The sequence below is a fragment of the Gossypium hirsutum genome, chromosome A05 (genome assembly GCF_007990345.1).
Source record: "Gossypium hirsutum isolate 1008001.06 chromosome A05, Gossypium_hirsutum_v2.1, whole genome shotgun sequence".
Classification (NCBI taxonomy): domain Eukaryota; kingdom Viridiplantae; phylum Streptophyta; class Magnoliopsida; order Malvales; family Malvaceae; genus Gossypium; species Gossypium hirsutum.
The window spans coordinates 16,394,066-16,411,920 of NC_053428.1; the positions used below are offsets into that span (position 1 = coordinate 16,394,066).

At 33.0% G+C, this 17,855-nt stretch overlaps 2 protein-coding genes across 3 annotated transcripts; one reads left to right on the plus strand and one right to left on the minus strand.

Moving 5' to 3' along the window:
- Positions 1 to 2,338: 2,338 nt before the first annotated feature.
- On the plus strand, positions 2,339 to 4,069 carry LOC107914000 (vacuolar protein sorting-associated protein 28 homolog 1). Of its 2 annotated transcripts, XM_016842699.2 has the most exons (3): positions 2,393 to 2,542; positions 2,793 to 2,830; positions 3,150 to 4,069. In XM_016842699.2, exon 3 carries the CDS (start codon positions 3,290 to 3,292, stop codon positions 3,758 to 3,760), a length of 471 nt encoding a protein of 156 aa, XP_016698188.1. In that variant the 5' UTR covers positions 2,393 to 2,542; positions 2,793 to 2,830; positions 3,150 to 3,289; the 3' UTR covers positions 3,761 to 4,069. The 2 variants fall into 2 exon arrangements, with proteins under 2 accessions (XP_016698187.1, XP_016698188.1); XM_016842698.2 differs by having other exon boundaries at positions 2,339 to 2,830.
- A 24-nt stretch (positions 4,070 to 4,093) lies between these two features.
- On the minus strand, positions 4,094 to 10,856 carry LOC107913999 (B3 domain-containing protein Os07g0563300). The gene is made up of 14 exons (XM_016842696.2): positions 10,348 to 10,856; positions 9,974 to 10,055; positions 9,731 to 9,829; positions 9,116 to 9,455; positions 8,593 to 8,926; positions 8,196 to 8,292; positions 7,685 to 7,859; positions 7,241 to 7,320; positions 7,012 to 7,056; positions 6,649 to 6,912; positions 6,092 to 6,141; positions 5,774 to 5,887; positions 5,481 to 5,551; positions 4,094 to 5,330 (listed from the first exon to the last, which is right to left on the minus strand). Exons 1-14 carry the CDS (start codon positions 10,482 to 10,484, stop codon positions 4,561 to 4,563), a joined length of 2,658 nt encoding a protein of 885 aa, XP_016698185.1. The 5' UTR covers positions 10,485 to 10,856; the 3' UTR covers positions 4,094 to 4,560.
- Between the last annotated feature and the right edge of the window lie 6,999 nt (positions 10,857 to 17,855).

Consider the following 17,855-nt stretch of genomic DNA (forward strand, 5'->3'; position numbering starts at 1 on the left):
CACACTGTCAAGCTAACACTATTGGTGTAGTGATTTCAAGTACTTTGAGCCTATGGCATGTATAGGAGTTTAAATATTAGAGTATGTGATATGGCTTTAACCATATGTGTTGGCCTATTTGGATTATGGGGTTGTAAATCTATTTTAATTATGCATGCATGTGCTATGGTATTATGTGATGAGTTTATAATGATTATAGTATGAATGTGGTAAAGATGTGAGTAAAATCTATGATATCCATTGCATGTGAAATTGCCATAATCATGACATGTTAGGAATGTTTAAGTACCTAATTTTGCCATGTTGTATGTTATTGTATAAGTATGCGTGTATCTATTGTGAGTGTGACAAAATGGCTTGGAAAATAGCCTTGTATTTGTCCAGGTTTTTGGACACGGGCGTGTGCTCTATACCCACACGGGCATATGAAGCCTTGATGCAAGAGATTTTCTAAGTTTTTCATGAGTTCTCGGTTGGGTCCCGAACCACTCCTGATGTATGTTTTGGGCTTCGTAAGCCCGTATATGGGACAGATTGTATGTGAAAATAAAAGTTTTTAATTATTTGAGATTTCATGGTCCTGTTTAGTATGGAAGTGTTAGTAAAAGTCAGGTAGCACCTCGAACCCCGTCCCGGCGCCGGATGCGGGCGAGGGGTGTTACATAGATGTCTATTTGCCCAATTTCTTTTCAGATATACATTTTAAATCATTTTCATAATTCCAAATAATTAATAATATAGAAACTTTATATGTCAAGAAAAATTTGCAAGTATTTTTATTTTTAAAAATTTTATATTTTTTAATTTTCTAATATTTTAAAGACATTGACATGTGGCATCAATTTATTAATTGAGTAAATAGATAGAATGGTAGCAGGGTAAATGTGGCAATAAAATTTTTAAGGTATCAAATTGAGAATTTGTATAAACTACAAAAGCTAAAATAGGTACTAAGCCAATTTTATATACAATATAACACCAACTTTAGTTTAATATATAATATGATGCAGCCAACAATTTCTTGGTTTAATAGTAGAAGTATGATATTATAAGCATGAGAGTTTAACTTCGGTATTAAACAACTCCGCTCACCCCCTCTAACTATTAAAAAAATTTAATATAATGCACAAATTTTTATTTTATGCAGTTATATATATATATTTTTATCTAATTTTATAAATTACAAACATTGTTTTCGAATGTGATATAATAATTTATTATTAAGTTTATTTAAATTTATATGATATCATTTATCAAAAAATTCATTAATATTATGAGTTAATAAAAATCAGATAAATTCGAAAATGATAAAAGTATTGTTATTTTATAAAGTAATAAATACTAATTTGAAAGTGTTTTTTATCCATTTACATAAAATCTATGAAATATATAAATATAAGGAGACTCAAACACCATAATTACAATTTCAATCAAAATATCATTAGTTTTACAAAAATTATAAGTATAAGAAATTTCATCACGTACATATGCATATGAAAATTACGTATTTAGAATATAAGTATGCGTTTAAAAATAACATAAAGTAAATAATGAAATGCTGGAAACTAATTATAGTAACACACACAATATGTACAAATTTAAAATAAACAAATTAGTTTAAATTATGAGTAAAATTATATTTAAATAGGTAAATACATTAGATTAAGAATATTAAATATACCCTAATTGTTTATAATGATATTGTCATTTTTTTTTAAATACTATCGAATTAATCCATGACACCGATTTAGTCAAACTATTCAATAATAGTAAGACAACCGAAACAGTTTGTGTAATAAATTAAAATGCATAAATATATTAGAATAAAGCTTTAGTTGAAGTTGTAATTTTTTTTTATAAATGTTGGTGATGTTGGTTTTAATCTCAATAATTATATTTTTTTCATTTGTTTATTTTAAATAAGAAAAAGATAATAACTACCTCATAATAATATAATTTATTTAAAATATGTAAAATTATTTTAATAATTTTATTAATTAACTCGTGCCACTAATTTATATAATAGATATATAAATAATATAGGTGAAACAAATTGTATAATAGAATTAAAATATATAAAAATATTAAAATTAAATGTTAGTTGAAATAGTATATTTTTATAAATGTTCGTGGTATATTTTCAAATATTAATATTAATATTTTTATTTTTATTTATTTAAAAAACAAGAGTATTATAATAATATAATTTATTTAAAATATATAAAATTATTTTATTAAATAAATTAAATTCGAGTTAATTCGTACTGTTATAATAAAAAAAAATCACCCGTTGAGTGCGATAATAATTTAAAACAGCAAAGCACCCATCCTATGGTCTATTGGTTACGAATGAATTAATAAATGGGTTACGGAAGAAAGAAAAAAGAAGGAAAAAAAGGGCGTAAACTGCAAAGCCTATGCTATGAAAGGCTCGAGAGTTGAAAGAGAGCTATTGCAATAATACAAGGGGGAAGGGATTGGATTTGGAAGGGAGCGAGCGTTTTTAACTTTTCAGGTCATCCAACTGCTACACGTAGATGCCGTAAGCACCTAATAATATATTTCAACCCACACGCAATCCCCCTCGCCCCCTCCCTCCGTTCTCTCTCTCCGCTGCAACCCCAAACAAATACAACATCGTTGCACGACATTCAAAGCCCTTCTTTCTAACCCATGTCTCCACTTCCCTCCACTCCATTATATTATTCTTTTATTTGTTATTTTTATTATATAAATAAATAAAAAGAAAGTTGATCCTTTTTTTTCTTCCTTTCTACTTAATTTTTGCTTAGTGAACATTGAAGGCTTTACTCATTTGGGATGAACTAAGGTAAGAAGTTTTCATGGGTACCTTCAGTTTTTTGTTATTGTTCTTGATCGTTTATTTGTTATGTTGTTTAGTTTATTTTCTTTGTTGCCTAGGAAAATCAGATAGAACTATAAGGTGTTAAAAATTTGCTCCTTCCCATGTTTGATGATTAAGAACGAATTCATAAAGATAAAGTTCATTTTTTTTCTTTCTGGGTATCTTTTTTTTTTATGCTGAAAAGTAAAACCTTTTTGTTTTATTATTAATGATGAACTGATAGTAATCTGTTTTTTTTTTCTTCTGCCTCTGCTTCTGTTTTGTCGATTCAATTGTTTCGCAGTAACTAAAGTTCAGTTCTCTTTGCGCGTGTCCTGTTTTCTTCTCCAATCCTCCAAGCTCATGCTCGAAAACCCATACCATTTGATCTCAAGTTGACCCTTTTATTCAATCTTAATCATATATATAAAGTCTTTTACCCAAATGGACGTTAAGCTGTGGCACGACAAGTGGGAGGGAGAAATGTATAAAACTGTCGTGGAGTTGTATGCCATTATCAAAACAACTGAGAAGCTTGGGAAGAAGGCTTATGTGAGGGATATTATTTTCTCATCATCTGAATATGAAACTGAGTGCCAAAAGCTTATTTCCCATGTCCCTAGCATTAAATGTTCTGCAGTTACATATAAAATAAATCGTCTGGAGACCTATGGGGTGCCTGCCATTGCTGCATCTGCTACTTCCTCTGCTGCCGTTGTGGCCGAATGCGTGCTGAATTTCGTTACTGCCATCATCGATTCTCTGAAACTCAATATGGCGGCAGTTGATCAAGTGTATCCTCTGTTGCCTGATCTCGCAGCATCACTTGATAAGCTTGGTATTTTGCCACCTGATTTCAAAGGGAAGATGAAGGAATGGGTTTCAAGGTTGTCGAACATGGAGGCCGCTCCATGACTTGGAACCTTCATATGATACATTATAGCTGCTTTGCCCATTGCTAGTGCTCGGAAGCGATCCAAACATACAGTTTTTTTATTTTTTTCAAGTGTTGCTAACTGCTGGAGTCTTCTCAGTGATATCCGTAAAGCTGATAACAGCATATAAATCTTGGCAATTATATGGTTGTTAAGTTTCTGCTGATCACGGAGAAAATATTTATGGGGTCACTTGTGAAAACCAAATCCTGCTTTGATTTTGTTTTGTATTGTAATTGCTGGGAATTTTCAATTAAAGTCAATGTGGTTCATGTCGTTTAATATAAGATGTTTCGGACTTGTAGCTTAGATATGGTCAAAGATTTAACCTTTCCAGAATTCTTGACACTTTCAAAAATCAAACCTACATAATTTTCAGTTCACTAGCAAATAGCAATCCTCCGCCCTCAAATCATTGGAGGTTTCGAAGATTACACTCCAAACTCCGTTACTCCTACGCACATTTTTTCAAGCATGAAATATGGTAGGCAAGCCAAGACAACAAAACAATATGAAATCCACCAGAATGCAATGCAATTCATTGGCAGGCACTTGATTTACATCTTCAAAATTCTTCTAGATCTGTAGCAGGGGAGAGCTCCTGAAATGAACTACCTTAGCGTCAGCCTCAATATAGAGAGGACATTAGCTTCTTATACCTCTCTTCTTTTATGTAGTCTGTAATGAACAATGCCGATGCAGATGTGTGAAACCAAAAACTGTACCACCATCGATAGTTCATTCCTTGATAATGGTCAAATGCAACTTAATGCATTGATCTTAACCAGTGGCTGACGTGGATGCAGATGTTTTAATGGAGAAAACTGGATGGTCCCTGTCAATATCTTGATGACTGTCTCCGAGATTGACACTGTTGCTAATTTTTTCTCCTTCTGGGCCACCACCTGGTTGTGTCTGGCTGACTTCTGAATTACTGTTACCACCTGAGGTCAACGTGCTTTGCTGTCTAAGGTATTTGTCTGTATCATCTTGAAGCAATCTCATCATGCTGCCAGAATCAGAACCAGGTGACAACTCTTCTTCCCGCTCTGGCTGGATGTTCAAGTCAATTTGGCCTTTAAAGGGTGAAATTGAGGATTTTACTCTATTAGGATCATCTTCTGAACCCTCGCTGGCAATCTTTATCTGCTTTGGACTGCTATTTTCTGCATTAGTGCAAGGCGGAGGGTCATCATCCGGTACTTTATCAGGCAACGAAGTTTGCTGCTTCTTGCTAGTGGTTTCAGCTTCTTTTTGTGACTGTTTCTTCTCACGCCGCATCATGAGGGTGCGGAAGCGTCTCTTCACTGTTTCACAGACATTACAAGTACATGTCTGCTTGTGTTTGGGGCCTTTCCCACTCGGGGGTTGAATGCATACGATGCATGAGCAGCCAGGTCTGTGTCGGGGGTGCTTTGTGGTGGCCTGAGATGATGTAGGGAGAGATTCACCCTCTCCCAAGATAGCTAAGTTCGCAAGGGTGTCAAGCCCCTCTAAAGCATCAACGTTCTCCGTTTCCTGTCTAGCAGCCTTAATTTTCTTTGAAGCAGCTGTCAACCACAACCAATTTGCTAAGTTCATAATGGTAATAAACTACAAGAACAATCTTTTTACCCAAAAATCAATCAAATTCATGCATAATTTACTCCAAGCCAGTCATACAAAACCTACGTATTTTGTTTTCTTCAAGCAACAAATACCTGGATTACATTGTGGCAGCAGATTTTCCAGCTGTTCGGCAGTCAATTCTTGAATGACTGAACAAGAAGATCTGCCAACATGGTAGAAAAAGAAAGTGTTGATGCCATGCCCACACAAAAAAACTAAATTTTGAGCTTTTCATTTTTTTTCCATGGTTCTTTTTCCTTCAATTTTGTTTTTGACAAGTTGGGATTAATTCATTTGGTTGCAGAGTTAAACAGTACATTCATGGTAATGCAGAAATGAAAATGTATGACTGTTGATAGAGAACAACAATCAAATGTGTGCTTACCTTTCTGGATCCCATGAGTTACTGGAACAGGTCCATTTGGAAGGAAGAAGAACATTGGAAGGCAATCTACGCCACTTAAAACAATCTTCGCATTGAGCCCATTGAATCTTTTCCCTGACATAAAAAACACAGGGATTGGTATTTGCTTTCATTTAAGACATCTATTCCTTCCTATATAATAAGCTAGCAATGTAAATATTTCAATATTTGCATAAACCCACCAATATTTCAACATTATTCAGGAAGTTTACAGCCAAGTATTAAGTTAATCAACTGTTCTTTAATATAGGCCTGAGCATCTAAAAGAAAGTGAGTTACCCCATATTATCAGTAGCAAATATTGTTGGCTTCCCAAGAATCGGTGCATCCTGTTATTAACAAACACAACAAAATTGAGAAACTTCGGAATGATTACAGAGAAGGAAAGAGAGGATCCGAGGATCCCCCAGAAAGGATAGAATTTGCAGAATATACAAGCATCAAAATACTACTAATAGGCAACCTAAAAATAATAAATTGATTAATTAATAAACATCACATTATAGCAAAAGAACAGTGAACAGTGAATGAAGGAAAAAAGCTTGACGAAGGCCAGAATGAGAAAGAATGAAATTGTTCTTCTGGTTCTGTGATGGCATCCATAAATAGCTAATAGTATAAAAAGTTCTTCAGCTATAAGTCTTCATCAAGGGAGTATCAACCATGGAACTTCTAAGATAACCACGTTAAAGTTCAATTTTCCACAAACGAGTAACAGACACTACAATGACAATATAAGAGGCTTATACTGCTGCCAGTAATAACCAAAAGCAATTTCAATCACAACAGATTAAATGTGCTCAGGAAAGAAACAGAATAATGAAGATATACCGTACCTCGTATTCTTCAAACTCAAAACCTTCAATGACTACAACACTAGCTACATGATTAGGAGGCGGACGAAGCAGCCCTTGAGCTTCTTCCCATGTTAGTTTCAGCTCTATAAGGTCTTCATTATCAATTCTAAGGCGCTTACTCTTTGAACCTAGCATGCTATTCTTCCTCTTTCTGGAAACTGCAACTTTGGCTCCTAATGCTTCCTTTGCTATGTACCCTGACTTATCAACTTTTGACCATGAGGTAGGATCTGCCATTTCAGCCTGGTTCATGGATAAAAGGCTAGGTGAACCTGAGCTATTTTTTATTTTAAATAATTAATACTCAAGTATATAACAAGTTTTATGTTTGGAGGCACTAACATCTCCATGCATAGAAACTCCATTGCTATTTTTGGCTTCATTGTCCTGCCAATAAAAACACACATAAATGCATGTACCAAAGAATAAGTTTTACCATAACTAAAGTATAATTGTAGCCTGAGAAAAAAATTAAGAACAAAAGGAACAAAAGCACTCATATGAACCAGTTGCGTTGCATGTCATCTTAGGTCCAGAGCATACAGATGCACAGTCAGAATAGATGCACAACCTGATCGGATGCTGAAGCAGTTGAAGCCTTTCTGAAACCCATGACCAACTTCCCTCCAGGCTCTAACCGACTAAATGTGACTGAGGAAACAACAAAACTATGAGTTTTAAAATAGATGCAAGTACCGAATAACAATGAATGATCACAAAAAATAGCCACAGGCTGGTAGAAATATAAGGCAAATGTAAGGGTGTTAAACACACAATTTTTGGGTAACTAAAATTTCTAGAGCAATAGGCAGCAAAATTTGAACCTGTCTTTTTCATATATGAACTGGTAAATTCAAGGAGCAACTAAAAGAAACCAGAAATGCTCCAAAGAATATAACTGACAGAGGGAAGGCACAGAATGGGCTATAAATTGAACATAGCATATTTTGGGCCTCAGAACTCAGAAGATTGAAATCTCTAAATCAATGTTATTCCAGTGATATTAATTTGTTACCTACGTCACCCGCCTGCACTTGCATGTTCTGTATGCAAGGAGTAACCCCCTCTAAAACATACATTCTGCTATTGTTGTTGGGCCAGAAGCGGAATTGAAATATCCATTCCTTTCCTTTTGAATCCTGGACTTTAAGAGGTAAACCTTCTGGCTGAGATATTGGCGGGAAATGAGCCTGTCTCATAATAAGTGCATTTTAGTATGTGAAAATTTTCTAGGAAACAATTCATGAAAATCTAATATATACTACACAAGGCTCATATCCAACTTCAGAAAAAGAATCATTGAATTAATAACAGTATAAAACTAGATCAAAATGTTTCCCATAAATAAAGGTGAGCAAAAATGCATAAAGTCAAAAACCTGCTACCTTGCCACAATAGCAATCCAGATATAGATGTAAACAATATATATGTTTATTGCCAAGCTTTTTATCAGAAAGCCATTAAAACAAAAAATGCTGATCAAATCAAAAACTTCTAAGTAGATTAGACTAAGAGCAAGGACTCACCTCCGCACATTTTTTTGGTAGCACCAGACGTCCAATTCGCCCAGCATCACTAGCACTCAACATTTTCTCAAACAAAGGAGTGATTACAGAATTTGAACTTACATATGGTTAAGTTTAACTGAAAAACACTGTAATTAAAGAACTGACAACATCAGCATATTGGTATTAATTGTTACATATTCAACAAATACGTTAGACAATAATCCACTTTGAGAGTTAATATTACTGGAGGTTTTTTTACAAAATTGTAAATATACCTCTCACAAAAGAAAAATACCTTTTCTTAGAAGTTTTTAAAGTTAACTAGTTGTGCAGAATGATTAATTATTGATAAATGACCTAGTATCTTCTGTGCAATCACAAATTATCAAGAATGCCTTATAGAACCAAAGGATACTCTCCAGTTATTTGCTGCAGGTCTTGGTCAGTAAACCTAGGCCAATAACGAGGAAATAAATTGTTTTTTCCACGGCCATCTGGTCGAGGCCTCCCATTTCGAATCTGAGTTTCACCTGATGAGTCAGTCCCATTTTGAAGATTACTATGAAATTGCTTGGCAAGTGGAGGTTGAGGGTTTGGTCGCAAATGAGTGCCAGAAACTCCATTTTGACCATTTGCTTCATCTGGAGATGTATAAGGTACAGCTAAACCAAATTGTGGATTAGATTCCTCCTTTAGAGAAGACTGAAATTTAGTCAAACATGGATTATGCTGTTCCTCGCAATTGATTCCTGGACAACAAATGGTTCACATGAGTTCAGTAGCCACCAATAAGTTGTTTTCACAAACAATTTATGCAGAACAAAGTGTATGTCCAAGCATCAGAGGTGACATCCACATATTACATATGCAAGCATTAATGTTCCTACATATATGTTTCTTAAGACTACCATGATTGATACAAGGAAAATTTTATGAACCTGCACTTCCCTTCTCATGTATATCCCGAGTTCCAGGCTTCAAGGTTCCATTCATTAACCTTTCAGAGAAGTCCTCGACTTTCTTCTTTTCCAGGGAAGGAGTGGATAATCTGTCGCAGACATTTAATCTGTCAATGCCAGTGGATAAGTCAACTTCATAGGGCATTCTAGAGTGCAACTCAGGCTGAGGAACTGGAGAATTGAACAAACTCGGTGCTTGCCGCCAAGGTACAGGGCCTGAACCAGCTAACTGAGTCCAGCCTTTTGCAGAATACTCTTTAAATCTCTCAGACAAAGATGAATGGAAAATCAAAGACGGTGACCAGGAAGAACTTGATCCCTGAGATAGAATGTCAAACAACAGGGTTTATAGCATACAACACAGCCAAGGAATGCTATTTACTAGGAAATACAGGTCAAAGTCGCAAACCATAAGTTGGAAGTAAGAAAACATCAGCTAGGAAAAAGATGTCTTTTGCTCAAATATGATAAAAAGGTAATTAGAAATGACAGATTACGGCCCTTTTCTTAAAAGTAACAACTCCAATATTAAGTCTAAAAAGGGATTCTGGAATAGGTACATCAGAATAGCATAGTAATGTTATCCAAGCTCACCATAACAACATTTTTCCTCGCACACGCTACGCATTCTATTCCTCCAGCATCCAACAAAGTAAACGCATGAACTGAAACAATGCATCCGCAATGAACCCGCTGCAGAGACATAACGATATTAAGCAAAGGTAAATTCAACAAATAAATCTAAAACCGAAACTAGAGAAGATCAAAGAACACATTCAGCATCACAGCACCAAACTATAGCAAATAAATCAACATTTATAAATGTTTCTAACTAACCTTCCCACATGACTCACAGGTCCTCCAACCAGAAGCATTCAAGTGAAAAGTATCACAAAATCTTCCCTCCTCAAAAGCAAAACTAAAGCCACAATGAGCTTAATTCAGATTACAACATGGAAAACAATTAAGCAATCTTGATTCACTTTTAAGACTCCGCATTAAAAAAAATCTCGATTAAGTCAATCATTTTGAAAATCTAAATCAAGTGAACAAAATTTCCTAAATTAACCTACGGGATAACCGTAAATGGACAATAGTTCTGCAAACTTAATTTCAAATTAAATTACAGCAAATAAATTGAAAAAAAAAATAAACAAAAAAAAACGGCTAAAAACGAAGTCAACAGAATCTCAAGAAAAAGTGAAACCCACGCGCATCGATCACAGAGCTCAGCGAACTCTCCCGTTCGCAACCGCCAGCCTTTCCTCGGTATTTCCGATTTCAAGTCCTTGCAGTCCGAATTGAAGCAAATCTTTGAAGACGAAGCTGCTCCTGGAGTTGACGTCATCTTATTATTACCTTTTTTTTTTTCCTTTCAAAATTTCAAAAACCCGCACACTTGGATTCTAAAGCTTCTTATCTTCATGAAAAAACACCGAAAAAAGAAGAAGAAAAACTTGAACAAAAAACCGTAAAAAAACGGATGGTTAGAGGCTGATCTGCATAATCATGAGAAACAAAAGAGAAAGGAAAGGGGTTAAAAGAAAGGGATTTTAGAGAGAGGAAGAGTAAAATTTAAGTGAGAGAGAGAGATGAAAATCAGAGAATAAAAAGATAGTAAATGGATTTTTATATTGTATATAATAATAAACAAACGAATGGTTTTTTTAAAATACATATAAAAATGCTTTTTTACACAATAAACTGGTTTTAATATTTAGTAATTCTACCACAATTTATTCTTCAGTATTTATTATTTATAAAGTATATATAGTGCCGTGAGGTCAGAGACACTTACAAAATTGATTAAAAAATAAATATTTAGAAGTACACATATCTACTCGCTTAAATAAATTTCCACTTAAAAATAATAATTTTTTAAAATATATTTTTCATCTATTCTCGAAAAAATATGTTTATATATATAATGTCGTGTTTCTAAAATCTGAAATTCAATAAATATTGAGGCTTATACTCAAAAGACACGTCGAGTCCGTGGCCTCTCCTATCTTTGGCGTCGTCGTGTTTTTTTATGGTTTTGCTAATATGTTGTCAAATTTTGGATAAAACTTGATATTCTTTTTTCATATTTAGTTTTGAGGGGTTTTGACTTGTCTTGGACGTGTAAGTTGTTTTACAAAATTACCCCTCCGAATATGAGGAAACTGAAAACCAAGATTCCTCACCATTTATTGCAAGCTTTTACTTATATATTCGATGGGAGTGGACAGTAAAGAGTAAAATAGCCGAAAAGTTGAATATTGATTTATTATTATCTGTATATCATTTTATTAATATTTATTATTTTTAAAATGTATAGTTTTTATTTTAATTGTATTGAATATTTAAATTTATTTTCTTAATCTGCGTTATATAAAGGAATAAATATTTAACTTTATTATAAAAATAAATATTTAAATTTAATTAATTTAAATGATGCAGTGACATTTCTAATTAAATCATAATGTTGTTGGAATTAGGCTAATTAAATTAAGAATCAGCTAGTAAATTGATTTGGAAATTTTTTTTTGAATTAGTTTTTAAGCGAATCACTCGAAACAAATATAAAATTAGAAGTCAAGGTAAAAAACAACGGTTAAATTATTTATAACTTTTTTTATTGATTATTATGAATTTTTAATTGTTATTGGACAAATATTCACACTAATCAAACTTAAATCCGGTGATTTGAATAGTTAGACCATCATCAATCTGATAATATTGATTAGTTGAATAAAAATTTAAATAGTAAATAAATAATAAATTTTTTTATACAAAATTGTGGTGGAATAACAAGGTTTTTTATTTAACTCTTTTTCTAAGATTAATTGTTTTAGTTACTACGATTAGCTATTAACCATAAATTTTGTTAAGTGAATCAAACACCGATTTGAATGGGTTTGAAGAGGGGTTTTTTGGTCACTGCAAAGGATTTCTATATGGCAATGGGGGAAATCATGCATGGCCCGCCGCCAGGGTCATGCATTGTTCACGTAACACATGCTTTATTTTCTCTAACACGCGCTTTTCCGGCATTTCTTTTTCCACTCTTGTTTTGATTTATTACTTTTTGTAATATCGGTCCAAAATTTCTTGTTTTATACGTTTTAGTACCTGCAATTTTACTATATTTATCTACATCCATTGAAAAGGTGTATATGGATTGGGTGGAATGCAAGCCATCTCTAAAGTTGGTTTTAATATTCAAAATACTATTAAAATTTTGTAGTATTAAAAAAATTATAATTAAATTTAAATATTTTTTATTACTCATAAATTATTTCAAGTTTTGTCACACTTATAAATTTGTCTAATCCAAAACATTTCTTCTTTTAATAACTAAATTTAGATTTGTATTTTGTGAGCCTTAACTTAGGTGACATTGTTGCTATTACAATCATTAAGAGAATGTGTATTAGAGTGTGCTTAAGTACATAGTTAAATGCAATGTCTATATTTCTTTCCCTCGTTTTAATGAAAATTCTCGCAAGATTTCGTGTAAAATTTTTTAGAACATGATTGTTTTTCTCCTTCATCATTGTAACACCAAAAGTTACCATATTCTCACATATTTGCGGTAAGGATGATCCAATGTATAATGTTACTATAGTATTAATTGAAATTTTTACAAAATTTAAATGAGGTTAAATAGTACCTTTTTTTTTTGGAAACCAAGGCTCTTATTTATTTTCTTATTTCAATTCTGTGCTCAAATATCGATAAAGATCTACCTTTAAAGCAACTACCATTGTAACACCCCTATACCCGGTTCGACCCAATGAACCTGATATAGGAATATTACATCTGGTGCCAAAATATTTTGGCTAATCACTAATATATTTGAACATTAAAAAAATAAAGGTTTCATAACTTATATTTTAGTCCCTACTACTTAGAACACACTTGATCTTCCTAAGTACATGTCATTCTATTCAAAATTTTGAAACATACCCTCTTAGCACTTGGAGATGTGATGAGATGGTTGTCCACGACATCAACTATGACTCTTCAAAATTACTTTACCTACGCGTTGAAAATAAACACGTTAAGTCAGTGAATACTTAGTAAGTACCAATGATATTTAAATTCTATTAAATTTCTTAATTTCTAATATCTCGTTTCTTTGTTTATGTTAGAATTAAATGACCTAAATCCTTATTTAAATAAAATACAGTGATAAAATAAAATAAAAGTAAAATCCATATAAAACTACACTTCTTTTATTTTATTTTAGAACAAGGTTTTTTAAACCTTATTAAAATTCATCTATTTTATATTGATTAGAATAAGGTGTTTCAATCTTACTAGAATATGACTTTTCAAGCCTATAAATAGACATAGTCTATTCCTCTTGTAATTATTCGAATTCGACATAATGAATTTTCTTCTCCTCTGCCCGTAGTTTTTTTCCCGAAAAGGTTTCCACTTAAAATCTATGTGTGTTCTTTATTTTATTTTTTTTATTTTTATTTTATTTTATTTTCAAAAATTGGTATCCGAGCTTCTGGGTAGTTCATCTCGATCATGGTAATGGCGTCTTTGAAGTATGAAATTTTGTTGTTGGATTGCAACACCAAATTTGCGTTGTGGCAAATTAAGATGCAAGCAGTTCTTGCGCAGATGGATCTGAAGGATGCCTTACTAGGGATAGACAAGATGCCTTCAACATCAACAGATGAAGAAAAGAAGCGTAAGGATCGAAAGGCGTTAACACAATTACATCTGCATTTGTCCAACGAAATTTTACAGTATGTGATGAAGGAGAAGACCGCCGCTGCATTATGGAAGAGGCTGGAACAAATATATATGTTGAAAACTCTAACAAGCAAGTTGCATATGAAACAATGTCTTTATGCTCATCGTTTGGAAGAAAGTGCGTCTATACACGAACACTTAACAGTGTTTAAAGAAATTCTCTTATACTTGGAGGCCATGAAGGTTCAGTATGATAAGGAAGATCTAGGGTTGATTCTACTTTGTTCGTTGCCCCCGTCTTATTCAACCTTTAGAGAACGATTTTATATAGTCGCGAGTGTCTCACAGTTGATGAGGTTTATGATTCTTTGACCCCGTATGATAAGATGAAACATCTTGTGGTTAAACCCGACTCTCAGGGAAAAGGTCTCATTATTTGTTAGAGACAAGATCGGAACGCTGATGATGAACGTGGAAGGATACAAGAACGGAATCCTCGCGGTAAATCTAAGGGTAGATCGAAGTTTTCAAACAGAGGTAAAACTTGTAACTTTTGCAAGAAGAAAGTGCACATTAAATCTGAGTGTTATAAGCTATAAAACAATATTAAAAGGGAGGCTGCGAATCAAAAGGGAAAACAACTAGAAAATTTCAATGAAGCTAATGTTGTAGAAGATTACAGCGATGGTGAACTTCTAGTCGCTTCTGTCAACAATTCTAAAGTGAGCGATGTAACGGCCTAATTTTCAGTGGTGTCGGAAATGGTGATTTGAGATCACTAAATTCAACAAATAATATTGAACAAGATAGTAATTTAATATTTATGAGTCAAATAAGAATTTAGAAGAATTTGTGAAATGGTGAAATTAGTGAATTAAAAGAATTTATTAGGTCAAACGGGTCAAAAATGAGGTATCGAGACCTCAAAGTTGAAAATCGAGCTATAAATATTTTTATAAATATTTATGGAGTGTCATTGAGTTAGTATTAAAGTTTCGTTAGAAAATTTTAACGTTTGGATGGCTAATTAATTAAAAAGGACTAAATTAAAAATAGTGCAAATTTTGTTAAATTGTGAGTAAATAGCTTAAGTATTTAAAAAGATGGACTTAAAGAGCAATTAGACCCAAAGGTTAATGGCTGGACGGTTTGGGTATGAAATAAGCAAGAAAACAATGTGAACAAGGGGCAAAATTGGAAATAGCATAAAAGTTAATAGTTAAATAATGATGTAATTGAAAAATCTAGACATTTCTTCATATTTTCTCAGCCAAAACGTCATAGAAGGTCTGGAGAAAGCTGGTTTTTCATATTTTTACATCATGTGAGTTTAATTCTTACTTTTCTTGATAATTTTTATGTTTTTATGACTTTTACAATTAGGTTATCTTGTAGAATTCATTAGTTTTTGATTTTATGGGTGAAATTGGAAATTACCCTGGATGGATAAGGGAATTTTATGATGAATTATTATGAAATTTAATTTCTAATTTCATATTAAGGTGGTTTTATTAAGTGATTTTGATAGGAAATGATATTTAGAACCTAATTGTGAAAAAGTTGTGAATTGAAGGTTTCTGTTGAAATTAAGAATATAAAAGGTTTTGAAATAGTTTATAATGATAAAATAAAGTGTTAATTGAGAAAAATTAGTTCAATTGATGGGTGAATTGAGCAGGGACTAAATTGTGAAAACTGTAAATTTTAGGGTAAAGTGCAATTTTGAAATTTGAACAGCATAAATTGTGAAGTGAAATAGAATTGAAATAGATGCTAATGAAGGAATGATTTTATAATTATAGATCAAGAAAACGAACTGAATCATGGAAAGGAGAAAATTCAAGAATAGTCCCTGAATTTCTACGACTTTTGCAAATTAGTCCAGGTAAGTTCATATGGCAAAGTTCAATGTTTTGATATGAAAATCTTATGATTGTTAAAGTATTTTATTGTTGATGAATACTATCAATTTGCATTAACTAATGAATAATGTGTAACTAAAAGTACAAATTAGTAGGAACAATGGATTTGAGTGCTTCTATTCTGTGACCCTGATGAATTGATGAAAAATATGTGATAAGTGTGCCCGTTTAAGACCGTAGCTGGGCTATGGCATCGGTGCAATGTGATAATGTGACTCCGTATAAGACCATAGCTGGGCTATGGCATCGGTATAATGTGATAATGTGATTCTGTATAAGACCATGTCTGGGATATGGCTTCGGTATGATATGTGAACCGTGTAAGACCATGGCAAGGCTATGGCTTCGGTGTGTGATGCGTAACAATGTGAAAGTCCATAGTTTACTATGGCAATGTGATAATGAAGCACTCAATTCCCTTATTGTTCCTTAAATTGACAATGAAGTAAATGAGAAATGGGCCTAAGGGAGTTAAATTGTGAGTAGCCATATGGAAATTATTCCAATGAGTTATTAATGAAGTTGTGATTTAGAGGATGAAATAGTTAAACTAATAGATATATGATTGTTACGATATTTGATATGATTTGTGTTTATATGCCTATGAGCTTACTAAGCTTCAATAAGCTTACTTGTGTGTGTTTAATATTTTTATGTAGATTGACTTGAAGTGAAGTGGGTAGATCGGATCAACACAACAGGGCACACTATTCAGATCAATTCTGGTAGTTTTTGTTTTATGTTTAAAGATTTATATGGCATGTATAGAGTTTGAATGAATTGAAGTAAAGATGTTATGAACTAGTTAACAATATTTGTACTAAAACAGTTTTTGGTAAGTAGCAGTAGTTTGACTTTGAAAATTCACCATAAATTGTGGAAATTGAGTTAAGGGCTGGGAAAAAAATGAGATTAAAGCCTAATGAGTCTAGTTTCATATAGAGGAAACGATGCATACAATTGGATTTTATGTTATGAGATATTTAAATTGTGGTGAGACAGAGTCTGAATGACTTCGAGTTCCCCTGTTCTGATTTTAGAAAATCATTAAAAATTGCAAAAAAATAATTATGAGTCATACTGTATATGTATGGATTCCTCATTGGGTCTATTTTTAAGAGAAACAAACGGCATGGTTATTTGAATTTTTTACAGAGAGAAATTTGGTTCGTAGTGCATAGGGGTCAAAGTAGCCAAACCCTGAAATAGGGGAGGATTTAACTAATAAACTGTACTAACTGGACCAACCAAAAATTATAAAAAAAATTGGTAAGTAGATATATGAGTATAAATTCGGGGAAAATTTACGGATTTGGGTTTCGAGTTTTATAACTCGAGATATGAATTATTTAAAAACTATGATGCAGTTGGACAGCTTGTCTGAAAAGTATGATATAAATTATCTAAATTTGGTTAAGTGCTCAAATAAGTTTAGTAGTGCCTTGTGCTCGACTCCGGCAACGGTCTCGGGTAAGGGGCGTTACATTTATTGGTATCAGAGCTTCGGTTTAGCCGATTCTCGGAATATGTATGATGTGAAAAGTGTCTAGAATTACATACCATCTAAATCTGTGATAGTGTGCTGTGTATGATCCGATCTAATCCTTGTTTTTATTATAGATTATCTTCGATTTGAAAAGATTTCAGATAGACCAGAACAAACTGAGCAAGAAAAAGTTAATAGCAGAGTACAAACCTCTGAACAAGGAACAAGTAGTGAAGCTCCGATTTCATTGATGCGAGAACAAAAACTCAAAAATATGATTTATGGATTCATGAATCAGTGGTATAATGAGAATGTGCAAGAAAGAAATCAGACTGCACAACCTCCTCCCTCTATCTCAACATCTGTAGTACCCCCGGTTGCTCCTCCACCTCCTCCGACAACTGAATCTGGCAAACGTTCTCCATTTGAAAAGCTCAGAAAACATGGGCTGAAGAATTTCGGGGAAGAACAGATGATGACCCCGTTAAAGCTGAATATTGGTTACAAAGTATAATGAGGGTTTTTAAGCAAATGGCGTGCTCACCAGATGATTACTTAACATGTGCCGCGTCATTATTGAAAGAAGAAACTTATAACTGGTGGGAAACAATAGAAG